General features: G+C 48.0%; 1 protein-coding gene across 6 annotated transcripts in view; it reads right to left on the bottom strand.

Moving 5' to 3' along the window:
* Positions 1–17830, bottom strand: part of PTPN3 (protein tyrosine phosphatase non-receptor type 3) — a 1880479-nt gene that overhangs the window by 197118 nt on the left and 1665531 nt on the right. For all 6 annotated transcript variants that reach the window (XM_078687727.1, XM_078687724.1, XM_078687726.1 and 3 more), the window contains one exon: positions 3593–3721. In XM_078687727.1, the coding sequence (XP_078543853.1) occupies positions 3593–3721 (129 nt within the window). The remainder of the gene's footprint in view (positions 1–3592; positions 3722–17830) is intronic.

The following is a 17830-nucleotide window of genomic DNA, read 5'->3' as shown; positions in this document are numbered from 1 at the left end:
TCGTGTACTTGGCTGCATTCCTCCCTTCAGCAATGGCTTGAGAGGGCACTGTCCGGGCCTCCTCCGGACATTGAGGCAGCACGCCTGCCACCTTATCCCACACAGAGTGGGAATAATGGCCCAATAGGCATGCGGTGTTCACAGACCGCAGCCCTGAACTGGTGGAAGAAAAAATGCTCTTACCGAAATGCTCCAGTTTCTTGGATTCCCTGTCCGGAGGTGCGGTAGGGAATGCGCTCGGGGACCCAGAGGCTTGGACAACCAAACTCTCAGGGATGGGGTGTTGGGAAAGGAAAAGGGGTTCGCCCGGGGCCGGGCGATGGCATCGGGCCACGTTCCTATCCACAGACGCCCCTGTGTTGGGCCTGGACCAGGTGCCCAAAAGAACGTCTGAAAGTGCATCATTAAAGTGCAGCAGTGGCTCCTGACGGCTACTACAGGGAGTTCGAGGCGGAGGGCTTCTGCCGCCCTACGCAACACCACTGCATAACATGCACCCTCCTCCGTAGCCACGGTAGGAGGAGTGAGCATGTCAAGGTCAGGAGAGGAGCCGCCGACAGTAAAGGGCGAGGCCCCCACGGGGCCCGAAGGCGCACCCAAGGGGCCCGATGGCCCATAGAGTTGAGCCATGGCTGACAGAAATTCCTGCAGCTGGGCCTCAGCCGCCGACGGACCCAGGAAGGGCGGGTAGGCCGACGGCGACTGCGTAGGCTCCGCCGGAGCCGCGGGGAGGCAGCACCCGCACCCTCAGCCACGTCGCACGAGGGGAAGTCAGAGAGCAATGGCGCTTCTTCGACTTCTTGTGATGCTTCGTCTTACCTGACCCAGAGTGCGAAGACTTCAATCCGGACTCTCGATGATGATGGCTCCGCGACCGGTCCCTCGACCTCCCACGGGACCGGGACCTTGAGCGGCACTGAACCGACTGCAGGACTTCAAGCAACTTTTAGGACCGCTCCTGCAAAGTCTTCAGTGTCATGGCCCGGCAGTCGGGGCACAGCTTGCGGTCGTGGTCATGCCCCAGGCAGTAGAGACACATGCGGTGCGGGTCTGTCTCCGACAACATGCGATGACAGTCCCCGCAGGACTTAAAACCGGGCAATGGCGCTTCTTCGACTTCTTGTGATGCTTCGTCTTACCTGACCCAGAGTGCGAAGACTTCAATCCGGACTCTCGATGATGATGGCTCCGCGACCGGTCCCTCGACCTCCCACGGGACCGGGACCTTGAGCGGCACTGAACCGACTGCAGGACTTCAAGCAACTTTCAGGACCGCTCCTGCAAAGTCTTCAGTGTCATGGCCCGGCAGTCGGGGCACGGCTTGCGGTCGTGGTCATGCCCCAGGCAGTAGAGACACATGCGGTGCGGGTCTGTCTCCGACAACATGCGATGACAGTCCCCGCAGGACTTAAAACCGGGCACCCCTACGCCACCAGGAGTCTATCAATTTGAAAAATAGAGACAAAAAAGCCTTGACTGGGGGCACCGCTCTCTCCGGATCTGCGCTTGCTAGCGCGGAAAAGGAAAGAACGGACGTCAGCGTGTGAGCCCGGCGTCTAAGTAGCTGCCGCGACATCATCTCGGTGACCACGATGCCAACGATGGACGCGGAGCCGCATGACGCCACCTTCTGACGAGCAGGTGTACTGCTAACAAAAACTTTTTGGATCCAGTCTGACGCCTGGGGGTAATTCTAAGGTAAGGAATTGATCACTAATGGGTTTCTTTCAGATTAACAATTTTAACCAAATTATTCAGACAAGAGGTCAGAGAAGGCTGCTCGGGCCATACCACATTCTTCATGGTGGGTCAACTTTTTGTGCCATAGATAATCGTATTTTTTCTGGGCAGCATGCAAAATGAAGAACATGATAGCCCTACGTGAAAAAACGGCCACTCTGCCATGCGTCTGATCTTGAGTCATCAGAGTGGAGCCATACACAGCAGAAACCAAAGAAACAGTGGCAGTTTTTTTCCAAGCAGTAATAAGATACCACAAAGAGGTGACAAAGTGCCACATTGGTGGCACTAGAGAATGTAAAGGGAGACCGAAGCAGTCAACATCAGAAGCCAGCTGTTGCAGATGAAATATTTTACAGTAGCCTTTCGCGTGGTATCATACTTGTCAACAAATGTGTGCAACATGGCATCCTAAAAAGGCTTAACTTCTTCTGAGGTACCTGCAGGAGGAAATGTATCTGTGGCTGAACCATCTTTTAGTAAGACGAATTAGAGTCCCACTCTAGCTATTTTTCTTTGTATGCTGTGAAATAAGATGAGAGTAAGTATGTATGTCTGTTATGATTGCTATGCAGATAACATTGTGGTGATCTGGGAGAAGGCTCTGCCAAGATCCATAAACAATCTGTCATCACAGTTCCGAAATACCTCATGGTGCACAGGGGCAAAGGGTTCACAGGAGATCACTTTATGCATTAAACCTAGGCACTGCAGACACTAAGAATGATGATCTGTGCTCAACACCTGGCATTTACAATTTGAACAAGGTTTAAAGCTTAATGAATTGTAACAGACAGATCTTGACAAGGTAAGAAAACTCAGCAAGCTTCAGATACATAGAGGTGTTTGATGTGCAGAAAAGAAGGTAATGAAGTGCTGGCTTTGTTGGGTGTGATCAGGATGCCTTTTGTATGAGGTGCTTGAGATGTAATAGCACCATCTACAACAAATAAACATAAACCCCCCTCGTGGTACAAAATATCAGCAACTGCATCCATAATTGACAATTAACCCATTTGCTGCAAACCTCATCTGTTTCTTCATGCAATGGTGCCTGGGATTGTGTCAACTCCAAAAGCCACCACACATGTGTGGGGAACCCCAAAAACCAATGCCATAGAGGGAATTAATCTGCTTATTCATCACTTTCAAGAAGAAAGTATGAACACCAACATTCTGCCGGATCTCGTAGATCTAAAAATCTCACAGAGAAGCCGATCTGAATATTTATCAGACTTCTTCAGACCCCAACATTTCATGAGCAGCCAATATGCGCTATCACGAAAAACACCATAGCCTATTATGGGCATTATTTAAGAGCTAGTTCCTTTGAGAATGTACTACTTAGTAATGCATGATATATATGAAAACATAAAATAAAAAGTTGCAAAATTAAAAGGAGCAGATGCGTTATTCATAAAATGTGAATACAGAATTACTAAAAATCTTCCGATACAGTTTTTCAGGATTGGGAAGAGTTCCAATAATCCGCTCATCTAGAATGTAACCTATAATTGAAACCAGTCACTGAAGTCAAAATGCTCTTGCCTGTGGACAGTTAATAAATTGCTCTCACTTGCCAACAATTTGGTGACTTGTTACACAAATTTCAAACGCAAAACTATGAATAATTCTAACGGAACAACCTATTAACATAACAGGAGGGTCCTTTAATCGATATGCCGAAAATTAGATGTGCGTAGAAAAATGAATTCTTTGAAGTGCTAGGGAAAACAATATGATAGATAGAAGAATATTCTGCATAAAGTGCCCATTCTGTATTTATTTTTTGGCTAAGAAAGAGTTTTAATTTCCTGCAATGTTGTGGGATACAGGAAAAGCATGTGCTTACCTCTATATTTGTTATCACCATTTCTCTAAATACGGACGCAATGGTGCAATCTTCTGACTGACATTTGACTCGAAAGTTACCATATTCCATTACATCTGGTGGATCTGGCCAGTACTGGTGGCACTTTGTCTGTAAAATAAACCGCCATTTTAGACGTGTAAAATACTTAATCATGCAATTAGACCATAAAAACAGGCAATGTGCTAAAAAATGTTAGAATAATATAAAATGGATATGGTCCCTTCAGTATATAAAAAATGCACATTATCTGTTTAACAACTATGTTCTTCAATTCTAGAAGGTCACTGACCCACAGTTCTTGGGTTTGTTCTCTGTTCTGCGCCCTACCCGTTCCTCTATCAAAATATCTCCTGGTTCAACTCTTGTCTTTTACTACATCCAGTACTCCCTACTGCTCCATAAAAAAGTCTCATGGTCTGCTCCAGCTCCTACACCTTATTCCTGCAGCAGCTTTATATCAACGACTCCATCTTGTGTCGCGAACAAAATACATTGCTACAGCAGCCCGAGCCTTAACTGGATCTTACAGTCACTGTACCCACAGACTACACAGTCAACCACTCACCATGATAGATTCTGACTCATTTTAGACAGCCCTACCATAGCACAACCCTAGGGTCTACCTGGATATCCTCACAAAGGGTCCTTAGGGTCAACAATAAGGCACTCATTTTTATATCTGCTCGGCCTTACAACCGATGTCTTCAATGTAAGGGAACACCATGCAAAAAAATCGAGACCACCCTTGTTGGTTTACAAGGCGTACTTTAGTAATCCTGTATGTTCTATTTGTGGTAGTGTGGGCGAGCAGCTAAGGCTTATCATAGGGGAGTCTTAAGCATGTGTTGCACACACAGTCAATAAATGGTGCACACACGCAAGAAAAAAATCGAACACTTATTTCTAAAAAATAACACAGATTTTTATATACTTTTAGACACCAAGATCATCGGAATCAGGTAAGTACTTTCGGAGTTAGGATTCTTACAAAAAACAGTGAAATGCAAAAAAATATGGGTTTGGCGGTATGATGAGCCTCGAATGCTGGAATGTTATCCTATGGAAGGCAAAACATAGTCTCCATACATATACCTGCAAGCGGTTGCAGAAGGTGCCCCTTAGGACCTAAAGTGCTTGGGGGGGCAAGTTTCAAAGAACCACCAGCAGTTTGGGTTTACCTGCCCTGGTGTGTCTGGGTGCAGAAGTGCTGGTCGCGATGGCAGCCTTGAGTACTACACAGTTTAGTCCAAAGTACTTGTAACATAAAGGCTGCAAGTGGAGACTTGGAGGGGGGGCTCAGCTTGTGAGGCTCTCTGGAGCAAAGGAAGCAGATGATTTTCGTGAACCCGGGCTGTGGGGCTCGGGTGCAGAGGTGTTTGGCCGGCTGACAACTTGAGTTGAAGGCTCTTACGATTCTCATTCTTGACCTGCAGAGGGGAAGGAAACAGACAGCAGAGCCACTCTTGGTGTGAGCCTAGTCGGTCCTGACATTCCTCAATGGGCAGGTCGGTTTTGGAAGCAGTGGTGTCCAGACTGGACACTCAAAAAGCCTTGGTTGCTGCATGTGCTCTTGTATCCAGGATATTAGTGCAGGGAGACTCCTGGAGGGTCTAGTGTCTCGAAACTAACTGGGGCGATGGGGCTGACCTATTGGAACCACAGTGACCTCCTCCTGGCAAGATGCTCCCTCTGTGGCCCTAATGCCAGTTAAATGAAGTACCAGAGAAGTGCAGTCGGTGCCTGCAGATGCACGAGGATATGGGGATGGCTCCTCCAGTCCAAGGGTGATGGTAAGTGGTTCTTGAAGCGCTGGACAATCCTCCAAGGGTTTGGGGAAGATGTTCAGCCCCACAACTTTCGAGGTTACCAGCAGCCAGATAGTATTTACAACCAATTCCAGAGCAAGGTCCTCTGTTCTTGCGGTGTGAACTCTTGTTTGTCCTTCTTCGTTCCCAGGTAGATGTTCTAAAGCTCTGGTGTTGGGGGGGGCACCCTAAATATTTGGGGAGTGTAGGGCAGTTGCCAATAGGCTACGTATCCCTGGGGTGTCTTCACCCACTATGTGACCACTTCCTGGAAAGCGTGAGCATAATCTTGACCCAGAGTTACTAGTTTCACCAAAACCAAGATGGTGAAACCTTTCTTCAACAGTCCACTTCAGGTGGCTCACCATAGGGGTGTGCCTAGCATAAACTGGGGCGGCATGGTAAGCAAAGGAACGATGGACTTAACCCAGATCTCTTGACTGTGGGTGAATGTATGATTTATTCAGCATTGCGTCCATCATTTATTTGCGTAACATTTTCACCCAAAGTGGGATGGGTATGCCCAGACGTAAATGTAAATGTAAATGTAAATGTATAGGCATTTATATAGCGCACTACTTACCCGTAGGGTCCCAAGGCGCTTCGACCACTGCGAAACCCTTCCTGGCTTCCCTGAGAGATGGTCCCTTAATGGGTATCTCCAGGGTGAGACCAGGCATCCCCGGCGGTCTGGTGGGGCCGTTAGTGAAGATGAGGCAAGCTAATGCCCAGAGTTGCCGAGTGTGAACGCTGATCAGAGTGGGCACCGAGGCGAGAGAATTATCGAGTCCGCTGACCCTGGTCCAGAAACCTGCCGCGCCGGGAATCGAACCCTGGTCCCGGGCCGTCCTCTGCTCTCGGGTCTGCCGCCTCTAACCAGTGAGCCACACTACTTCACAAAAACCTTGCTCACTGTGCCACTAGATTCAAGCTAGCCTGGCTGATGAAGGGTAATACCCAGAAACCAGTCCTAGGATGCTTGTTTCTGGTCCAGGGAGGACCTGGTTTGGCAGTTCGGTCTGGACTGTTCCCATGAGACACAGGGTCAAGACTGATTTGCATATGGCTGGGTCTAAACTGGGGTGACATGGTGAGCAAAAGAACAATGGATTTAACCCATATCTCTTGACTGGGGTTGAATGTATGATTTATTCAGCATTCCGTCCATCCTTTGTTTGCATAGCACTAGCCTGTAAGTGTGGCACACCTTCTGACCATCTAATATTCCACCTGCTCTGGTGCCAAATGCACCTCGGGGCAGAAAGTGGTGTTCCCCATGTCTGGGAGGAAGCCATGGTTGCATATCAAAGGTGATAGGAGGCTTTGAAGCCTCTGGCCTTCAGATGCTAATCTGCTAGCCAACCTGCTGGATGAGGTGTGATCACTGTCTGCTGGACAGGTATTATTCGTGGCCTCAAAGAGCACAGGCTCTCACCTGCAGGGAGTCAGAAACTCATCTGTGGGGGCAGGCTGTAAGATACTGGTCAGCCTGCACACTCTGTGACTAGTAGGCTTTCACAGGGCACCCCTAAGGTGCCCTATTGGTGCATGTCATATTAAATCCGATGCTGGCATCAGTAGAGATTTAATAAGACAAGATGTTGGATATCAAACCTTAGTATCTTCGGTGAAGTCGTTATGTAGTTGGGTAACTCGCAATGACGAGTGCCCAGTACATACCTTATGATAGCTTCCTGATCTCTTGCACTGCTTAGCAATGGAAATAGGCATTACAAGGACCCAGCTACTCATGCAGAGGTGCCCTCACATGTAATATAATGCAGCCTGCCTTAGGCTCTAAGGTCTGCTGTAGGGGTGACTTACATGTAATAAATGCAGTGTACAGGGGCATGGCACACAGTGGGTGAGTGTGCCATGTCGTGTTTTCAGAATGGTGTGTACGATTTCACAGATCCTGCAATGGCAGTCTGCATGCAGATTTTGTGTGGGTCCCTTTAGGTGCCTTATATATGCTGCACCCCTTAGGGACCCTCTTAAGTACCTAAGCCCTGTGTACCAGAGATACGATTTACTAGGGAGTTACAGGGGTGCTAAAGTCCTTGTCAATTGGACTACAATTGAACATTTGTCTTGTTTTTAGGGAAAGAGCACTGGCATTTGGTTAGCACTACCCATCAACATCAGTTCTAGTGAGCAAAAAAGTGGGGGTGACAATGTCAAAAAGTGGTACTTTTCTACAGATGAGAGTGAGTCAAGCTAGTTTTCTAATTTAGCAACAATCCCAGCAATCATTGACATCCCTCAAATTAGATCAAGTATGCCATAAACCAGTAAGTGGATACATCACCAACGCAACTCCTGCATGGCCAGAGTAATCAAGGCAAAGTATCTAAACATTTTTGGAAATCACCAGTTTCATGCAAAGAAAACACTAGGGCCTAATGGCGTTTCTCAATGGCCTGAACAACCAGTGTAAGAACACATTTAGTAACAGTACTGACAAGTTGAAGACTGAGAACAACCACTGATACTATCAGGAAAATGTGCTGCACTTTGCCTTGTTGCATTACATATAGTATAAACGTCCAGAAAGTATAATACAATATTCAAATAAAACGATAATATTGAGCAGCTAAGCTAAAAACTCTAATGTCTAAGAGCTGTGCCAAATCATTCCTAAGAAAGTAAAGCCTGTCTTCCCACGATTGTTCCCACATAACTTTAATTTATTGCTAACATTATTAAAAACCCAACAGATTATTAGCTTTAACTAACACAACACTGTTTCCATTATTTATTGTCAAATTCTGAAAAGTTACTGTTACTAAGCAACAAGCCTACTAGAGTATGTGTAGAAAGCAACAATGCCTTAGCAGCTGGACTAAGCGGACAAAAGAGACTGAAATCCATCACACAAATATTCTTTATTACTGTATTTAGTTTTTCAGCAGCAGGCTGCCTCTCTAGCTTTAGTCACTTACCATTGAACCACAGAGTGCATTCTATTCTTATTCCTCCATATACAATCAATACTGTGTTTAACCCCTTGGCTGCGGGGCACATTCCCCCGCTGTGCTGGGGGCGGGGCGCGCACAGCGCCCCGGTGCTCATGACGAGGTCAGCTCGTCATGAGCTACGGCGCTCCGGTGCTCATGACGAGCTGAGCCCATCATGGTCACACCCGTTCCCATGGAACGTTCAGCACAGCAGGGGAAACAGCCCAGCGTGCGAGCATTCCACGGAACGGGCGAGGTCATGACGAGCTCAGCTCGTCATGAGCACCCAAGCGGTTAAATGTGAATCGCACACAAGGTAAATATTGTCTTTGTGAGAAGACACAATACAACCCTGCCCACATAAAATCATGTAGAGCTTCAGCTTTTTTCTTTTTGATTAATATGTTTTAGATCATCTATGATTAAAAAAAGAAGCGTGGAGCCAATAAGTACACTTACCACTGGTGTGGAGAACTAGGGCCCTGAAAGGGAAAACCCCTGTTCATAGAATCTGTTCGCAGAGTGGGGAGGATGGGTGCGTCGAAAAGTAATCTACGGCTTGCTAGAGCCTCTACCAGATAAGGCATTACCTAAGGTAAGTCATTTGTCTATCTGATAGAGACTTCTAGCTGCAGATCCCTTACCTTAGAATAGATACCCAAGCAATACCTCCTCGGAGGTGAGTCTGCAGACCAATTTCACACGAGGTAGTCCTGCAGGACTGAGCGGGTAAAAAGACCATCTCTACGTACCTGACTGACAAGACAGTAATGTTTGGTGAACGTGCGCAATGGGGCCCATGTTGCTGCCTGGCAGATATCCAGGACCGAAACTCTGAGTTAATGCAGTGGCTGCAGCTTTAGCTCTGGTGGAATGAGCATGCAAGCCCCCAGGGGGCTGCTTCTTGGCCAATGAGTACCAGATTTTGATGCAGAGAATGATCCATCAGGATAGGGTCCGCTGCACAGCCTGCCCTTTCCTTGCTCCGTCATACCGTCACACAAAGAGTTAGCCACTCACATGAACCGCGTTTTAATGCAGTCAAGATATAACAACAATGCTCTTTTGGATCCAGGCGGAGCGTAAATAGTATGCAGAGTGACTGTTTAGCCAACATGAAATAGAGTGACCACTTTCTGAAGAAAGTAAGCTCTTGTACAAAGTACTAGTTTGTCTGAAGAGATTTTGATATAAGGAGCCTTGGATAACAATGCCTGAAGCTCACTGACACTCTGGGAAGATGTGACTGCTCCCAGGAAGACCATTTGATGGTAAGGAACCTGATTGGACAATTGTGAAGAAGCTCAAAGGTAGCACACATAGGCAAGGTGAGGACGAGATTGAGAACCCATTGGGACATAACGTATGGAGTGGGAAAGAACATATGTTGCAAACCTTTAAATCTACAATAGGGTACTGGAAAAGAGAAGGGTGTTCAGGCAACTGAAGAAAAGAAGAAATTGCAGATAGATATCCTTTAAAAGTACCCAGAGCAAAGCTCTTCTGGGCAAGAGAAAGGACAAACAGGAGCAGCTGAGAAAGGGGGTAGAAAGGGGATCAATGTGTCTTTTTGAACACCATGCCACAAATCTAGCCCAGCGGCAAGTGTAAATGTGTTGGTAGAGGGACGCCTGGCTGCCAAGATAACATTACAGACTTCAGAGGGGGAAGGTTGAAGGCTATCAACTGTCACAGCTCAATCTCTACACAAGAAGGCGAAGCGTTGACAGGTTTGGGTGGATAACCCTGCCTTTCTCCTGCGACAGAAGATCCTCCCGAAGGGACAGCCTGATCGATGGACTGATGGCCATGCTCAGTCTGGATCCACAAGGATGACTTGGGCCCGGTCCTTCCTGATATTTTTGAGAACTCTGGACAGGAGTGATATGGGCGGAAAGACATACAGGAGCCCTCAGCTCCACTCAAGAGGAAAATTGTCTCAGAGTAAGAGGCAACTTGGAAAGCCAGTGCACATAATTGCTGTCTATGTGCATTCTCTTCAGTGGCGAACACATCTAACCAAGGCTCTCTCCATTGCTGAAATAGACCTTGCACCACCTCCGGATGAAGATGCAATTAGTGATCCGTTAGGCTACCTCGGCTGAGTTTGTCCACTCTGGCGTTCAAAGAACCCGTTAGATGTTGAACAACCAGGAATATGCCCTGCTGTCCCAGCCATGTCCAGAGACGCAGGGCCTCTTCAAAAAGGGTCTATGAACCTAACCTACCCTGCTTCCAGCACCACATGTGGGTGGTGGTGTCCTTGTGCACCTGCAATAGTCTTCCCTAAATGGAAGGTAGTAAGGCTTTCAATGCCAATCGGATCACTCAGAGCTCCAACTGGTCTCTGGTAGAATCATGACCGCATCTGTCTGAGGCCTCTGATTGCCCCCTCTCCCAGATGGCCACCTCATCCCAGGAGTGACACATCTGTCACTACTGTAAGATATGGTTAGAGAAGGAAGAAGTGTCTATCGCTGACCCATTTGCGGGTCGTAAGCCACCACCAAAGTTACCTCTGAGATCTGGACCATTTCGGAGAGAGTGCCTTGATTCTGCGCCCATTGGAACTTCAGGTCCCACTGCAGAGCCTGGATATGTCAATGGGCATGACTCACAAGCAGGATGCAGAAAGTCATGAGGCCCACCAGTCTCAGAATCAGTTTCATTGAAATCCAAGATAGAGGCTGAAACATCAGTATCGTACCTCGAAAAGCCTTGACTTGATGTTCCGGAGGACAGGCTGAAACTGAACCATGTCCAGAACAGCTCTGATGTAAGGGAGCGTCTGAGAGGGTGTCAGGTGTGACTTCAGCATGTTCATAGTGAACCCCAGTGAATGCAGGATGCCCGCTGCAGTCTGGAGGTCGGAGACAGCAGCCTGAGGCGAGCCTTCAACAACTAGTCGTCGATATAGGGAAAGAAAGGCACGAGGTTCGAACACAAGGCTGGACCAAAAATGATTTTTTGCTGGACCTTAGGGGTCTGTTGGGTACGTACCAATTAAGTTTCTTTAAGAGATATTTAGGGCCGGTGTTGTGCAGGATAGAGTGAGTCAGACTCAGGATCTTAAAGTGGCTTCTCTGGCGGATGGGAAGCCAGTGGAGTTTTTTCAGAGAAGGGGCAGAGGCGGTTCTCGGACGAAGGTCCAGGGTCAATCGGGCCGCAGTGTTCTGCAGGGTGTGCAGTTTAGAAAGCAAATCTTCATTAAGTGCTGCAAACAGGGCATTTCCGTAATCAAGATGGCTGATGACCAAACCCTGCACCAGAGGTTTCCTGGCTTCGATAGGAAGCCACTTGAAGATCTTCCGGAGATTACGCATAATCCCGTAGCAGACGCCTGTTACCTGGCTGACATGGTTTTTCATGGACAGGGCACGGTCTATTGTTATCCCCAGGTTACGGACTACTGATTTTGGGGAGGGACATGTCCCCAATTCCAGGGGCCACAAACCTTGTGACCAGAATTCCTCTGCCTTGCCAAACAGGATGATCTCAGTTTTGCTGCCATTTAATTGGAGTTTGTTGTTACACATCCAATTACTTATGTAAAATCAAAGAGTTTTTGAAATGAGAACAGGTGCCAAAATAGTCTGGACCGCATGTAATAAGTAATTGGGTGTCGTCGGCATACGATACGGTTTCAAAGCCGTATGATTTGATAACGTTAGCCAACAGAGTTAGGTACAGATTGAAGAGCAAAGGACTCTGGATTGATCCCTGGGGTACCCCCACAGTAACTGGGCGACTACAGGAGACCAGGGTGTCAACTTGAATGGTGGTGGAACTGTCAGTGAGATAGTTTTCCAGCCAGTCAAGAACCCTGCCTCTGATACCCATCTCCCACAATCAATGTTTTAAGATGGTGTGGGAGATGGTATCGAATGCTGCGGACAGGTCCAAGAGGATGAGAATTGCTGATTCACCTTTGTCCAACGTGAGCCTGATATTATCTACAATCTCAAGGACTGCCGTCTCTGTACCGTGGGCGGCACGGAAGCCGGATTGGGTGGGATCTAGTATCCCGTGTAACTCTACAAAGGCAGTAAGCCGCTTGTTCACTAAATACTCCAATACTTTCCCAAAGTAGGGCAGTAGGGAGATAGGCCGATAATGAACCATTTGGGTCGGGTAATTTGAGTTTTTTTTTTTAATTGGCTTGACTTGCGCATGTTTCCATTTTGTCGGTACCGTTGCTTGTTCTAGTGAGGTATTGAACATTTTCGTAAGAGGGTTAGCCAGTAGTGGCATGATTTTGGTGCAGGAGCGGGGAGGGAGAGGGTCCATTGGGGAGCCTGATTTTATTTTGTTTAGGCCCTCGAGTACTTCGGTAACAGTTATAGGGTCGAATTCAGTTAAACACGGAGTATCTGTATATGCAGCCGGGAGGAGTTTCACCGGTGCACTATTGTTTTGCTGGTGTTGGCATAGATCGATGTTCGGGAAGGAGGAATAAATTGTTTTGATTTTATTGTCAAAGAAAGCGGACATAGAGTTTACCCAATCTTGGGTGGGAACGAAATGAGACTGTTTGGCCCGAGGCGAGGTAAATTCTTTTAGAATTTTGAATAGTTCCTTACTTGAATGGGCTGCATTATTTATCCGCAGAGTTAAGTAAGTCTTCTTGGTCGATTTAATATTTTTTAAGTAGAGTAAATGCAGTAGTTTATAGCTCTTTCAATCCTCATCCGTTTTAGTTTTTCGCCATTGTCGTTGGGCTGCTCGACAGGATTGCTTATCGGTTTTCAGGGCAGCAGTGAACCATGGCGAAGCAATGAATTTCATATTAACATTTGTCTTAGGAATGACCTCGTCCAAGGTTTTTAAAATAGAAATTTCTAAGTTAGTTGCCATTTGTTTGGTGAACATCTGAGGGGCGATGATGAGGCCAAAAGAGAGCACAGCAAACTGAAAATGCTAATGGTCCACCATGAACCACAGGAAGCTCCTGTGGGCAGGCAGGATGGGAATTTGAAAGATGGCGTCCTGCAAGTCCAAAGCTACCACTTAGGGTCCAGGGCAGACAGGAGCTGAGAAAGAGTGAGCATCTTGAATTTCTCCTTCTTGAAGAAGAAATTGAGAGATCATAGGTTGAGGATAGGATGAAGACCTCCATCCTTTTTGGGCACCAGAAAGTAACGAGAATAGCCAGCATGACAAAATTCTGGCCTGGCACTCGCTCTATGGCTCCTTTGGCCAAAAGAGCCATCACTTTCTGGTTGAAAAGAGATAGGTGGTCCTCCCTCAGCCTGTTGTAAGTGGGTGGCATGGAGTGAGGGGTAGTCTTGAAGGGGAGGAAGTAGCCAATTCGGACAATCCGCAAAACCCATCTGTCTAATGTTATGGACTGTGTAATACAAAAGGTATGCAGTTCCTGGGGGGAAGGAAGGAAGGGATGGATGGATGGATCTAGGGAAGGGAAACTAATACAATGGATCAGGGGATCTGGCTGCTCAGAAGCAAGAGCCTTCACACGCCCATGTGGGTGTCATGCTTCATCATAGGCAGATCTTCATTGGGCTGATGATGCAATGCCCAATAGGCCCCTTGGGAGCTCTTTGCTGGAGGTCTTCTGAGCAAGAGATGACGGTGTGAGGTGTAGGGTGGAGGTGCTCTAGGTGTATATTGATGTAATGTGAATTTGTGGTTTCAAAAATAGCTAAGTGATACCCAATTAAATGGAATAGGTGGGAATCTCTTGGTATGATTAAAAGGAAATGGGGGGCTGAATGTGGAAGTAATGGTCCTATCCAGCTCATAAAACAGTGTGTGCGTAGGTCAACATGTTTCATGCCTCAAGTGTCCCTATTGATATGGGCATTTCTTCAGGACCGAAACATGAAATGTAAACTGCTTGTGGTTGGGGATAAGGCATGTAGCATTAGCAAAAGGTACCCCAATCATACAGCCAAACCCTCACAGTAAAGTATACCTGGGGATAGCTAAAACTCAACCTTCGTTCAGTAAAGTATTGACCACTTAGGTGATGGAAAAGACCACGCTAGCTGTGGAACAAACGTTTTCCAGTGCAGTGATTCACCAGCAACCTGCCCCTTCTCTGCCACCCGATGTTTTGGGCTGCCAGTGGGGCAGGTAATGGTGAATCATGCCATCGACTGAGTGCCCACGATGATACGTGGGAAGATTAGGATGCTTTGGATGCTACGGTTGCAGAGGCATTGGTGGATTGATCCGACCATTGGCCACCCGACTCATTGGGCTGATTGGAACAGGAGCCATGCAGAGGCTGGAGAGCTTGAGCAACGATGTAGCTGGGCAGGTAAAGGCATGCTTGAACGCCCCTTCCCTGGCTACGAAAGGACTGAAAGGTGGATTGAGGGTGACAAGGGGCCAAAAAGGCCCAACGGCCTGGCCGTAGCTGTGCTGTCCTTAAAGCACTCCAGCACCAAAATCCCCTTTTCTACGAAAAGGCAGGAACAATCAAAGGGCATGTCCATGAATGAGGACTTGACATTCCCAGAAAAGCCAGTCGTGCTCAACTAAGTGTGGTGTTGCAAGGCCACTGTCGACAAAACCGCTCTGCCTAGTGAGTCTATGGTGTCAAGTCTCCATCATTTGGTAAACTTCAGCACATCCCTCCCATCAGCAATATCCTAGGAGAGCCCGGGCCTCATCTGGGATCGTTGACGGTGCTTGTGCAATGTAGCCCACAGCACGTGGAAATAGCGGCTCAAAAGGCACACGTGGTGCACACACCGCAGTGCCAGGCTGGTGGAAGAAAACACTTTTTTTCCGAGATTGTCCAGCCTCTTGGATTCACTGTCCAGGGGTGCGGTAGAGAATGCACCAGGATTTCAGTGGGATGTGGAGGCTTGGACCACCAAGCTCTCCATGGTAGGGTGTTGGGTGAGGAAATTTGTATCCCCTGGAGCAGGGCAGTGGTGGCAGGCAATCGTCCTGTTCACAGGAGCCCCTACATTGGGTTTAGACAAAGTCCCAAGCAAGACGTCAGTAAGTGCCTCATTGAAATTGAGAATCAGTTCCTATGGGGACACTCCTGTCTGAAGCACTTCCGTCAAGACATTAATCTTGACTACCATCAAGGGCAAGGTATGATCCAGGACGTCCTCTGCTTGCCTCACCAACACTGCAAAAGAAGCTCCCTCCTCCGTAGCCACACCGGGGAGAAAGCATACAAGTATCTGGAGAAATATTCAGTCCATTGGCTTCAACCAGATCCTAGGCCCAGTCCAGTTGTTTGTCAAACCGCTGGCATTCTCAGAGTTCAGCGACCCCTCCCAATCCTACCTAAGTCATTGCCTCTAAGAATATGTTCAGGATCTGGCTCGGAAGGCATGTCTCCGATCGGTGCCGGACGACGTCCCTCCGGCTCCGTGTGGGAGTTGGGGATGAGAACAGGGATAGCTTCATCGGGAGGGTCGGCCTCAGTATCGGGGAAGGTCGAGGAGGCACGACTGGCTCTGACCTGGACGGTGATGGATCAAGCCCTGATCTGTTGACTGGGTAGGAGTGTTTTGATTAACTCAGATACTCTGTCCATCACCACCCCCTTTTTGAAATTATTTTGGCCACCATGAGTGTGGAAGGGTATGCTCAGACATGAGTCCCTTGCTCACTGCACCATCAGGATTCAAGCAAGCCGGGCCGAAGACGGCTGTAATGCCAGAAACCGGTTCCCGGAAGCTTGTTTCCTTTCCAGTGAAGAATTGGCTTGGTAGTTTGGTCTGCCCTGTTCCCATGATGCACTGGGCCAGGGACAGACTAATTTGCATATAGCCAGGTTCTGAACTGGGATGGTGCAGTGAGCTAAAAAACGGTGATGGATCAAGCCCTGATCTGTTGACTGGGTAGGAGTGTTTTGATTAACTCAGATACTCTGTCCATCACCACCCCCTTTTTGAAATTATTTTGGCCACCATGAGTGTGGAAGGGTATGCTCAGACATGAGTCCCTTGCTCACTGCACCATCAGGATTCAAGCAAGCCGGGCCGAAGACGGCTGTAATGCCAGAAACCGGTTCCCGGAAGCTTGTTTCCTTTCCAGTGAAGAATTGGCTTGGTAGTTTGGTCTGCCCTGTTCCCATGATGCACTGGGCCAGGGACAGACTAATTTGCATATAGCCAGGTTCTGAACTGGGATGGTGCAGTGAGCTAAAAAACGTGATGGATCAAGCCCTGATCTGTTGACTGGGTAGGAGTGTTTTGATTAACACAGATACTCTGTCCATCACCACCCCCTTTTTGAAATTATTTTGGCCACCATGAGTGTGGAAGGGTATGCTCAGACATGAGTCCCTTGCTCACTGCACCATCAGGATTCAAGCAAGCCGGGCCGAAGACGGCTGTAATGCCAGAAACAGGTTCCCGGAAGCTTGTTTCCTTTCCAGTGAAGAATTGGCTTGGTAGTTTGGTCTGCCCTGTTCCCATGATGCACTGGGCCAGGGACAGACTAATTTGCATATAGCCAGGTTCTGAACTGGGATGGTGCAGTGAGCTAAAAAACGGTGATGGATCAAGCCCTGATCTGTTGACTGGGTAGGAGTGTTCTGATTAACTCAGATACTCTGTCCATCACCACCCCCTTTTTGAAATTATTTTGGCCACCATGAGTGTGGAAGGGTATGCTCAGACATGAGTCCCTTGCTCACTGCACCATCAGGATTCAAGCAAGCCGGGCCGAAGACGGCTGTAATGCCAGAAACCGGTTCCCGGAAGCTTGTTTCCTTTCCAGTGAAGAATTGGCTTGGTAGTTTGGTCTGCCCTGTTCCCATGATGCACTGGGCCAGGGACAGACTAATTTGCATATAGCCAGGTTCTGAACTGGGATGGTGCAGTGAGCTAAAAAACGGTGATGGATCAAGCCCTGATCTGTTGACTGGGTAGGAGTGTTTTGATTAACTCAGATACTCTGTCCATCACCACCCCCTTTTTGAAATTATTCTGACCTGGATCATCCATCTGTGGATCCTACATGCCTGACTGGCATCAGAGCCGCAGGCGTGGTCCTAATAGGGTCTGCTCCTGAACCCATCAAGTCCGAAGATGTGTCGGATGGAACGGGCCGTCCAAAGATGAGGAGCATGATCTCATAAAACTCTCGCAATTGGGCGGGGATCACTCCAGCTCCAGGAAACTCGGGGAGGTGTGGAGTCAACACAGACTCTGGGTCAACCGTGGAGCCAGGCCTTAACTTGCGATACTCCCTTATTTCATCGGCCAACATACGAGTTGAAGCCAGAGCATGCTTCTATTTCTTCTGCTTATGGAACTTGGGCTTACCCAAATGGCTTGACGACTTCACATGCGACAGCAAACTCGAGCTCCACAACCGCTCCTAGGACCTTCCGCTCGACAAGGAGCATGAGCGTTGCGGTGTCGCACGTCGAGCTGCCATAAGCTGGAGGGATCGCTTTCTCTAGGACTTAGAGTGCATGACGTGGCAGTCAGGGCTGACCTTCGGGTCGTGGTTCCACT

Source organism: Lissotriton helveticus, chromosome 4_1, assembly GCF_964261635.1.
Source record: "Lissotriton helveticus chromosome 4_1, aLisHel1.1, whole genome shotgun sequence".
Classification (NCBI taxonomy): Eukaryota; Metazoa; Chordata; class Amphibia; order Caudata; family Salamandridae; genus Lissotriton; species Lissotriton helveticus.
This window is presented reverse-complemented; position numbering and strand designations above follow the sequence as displayed.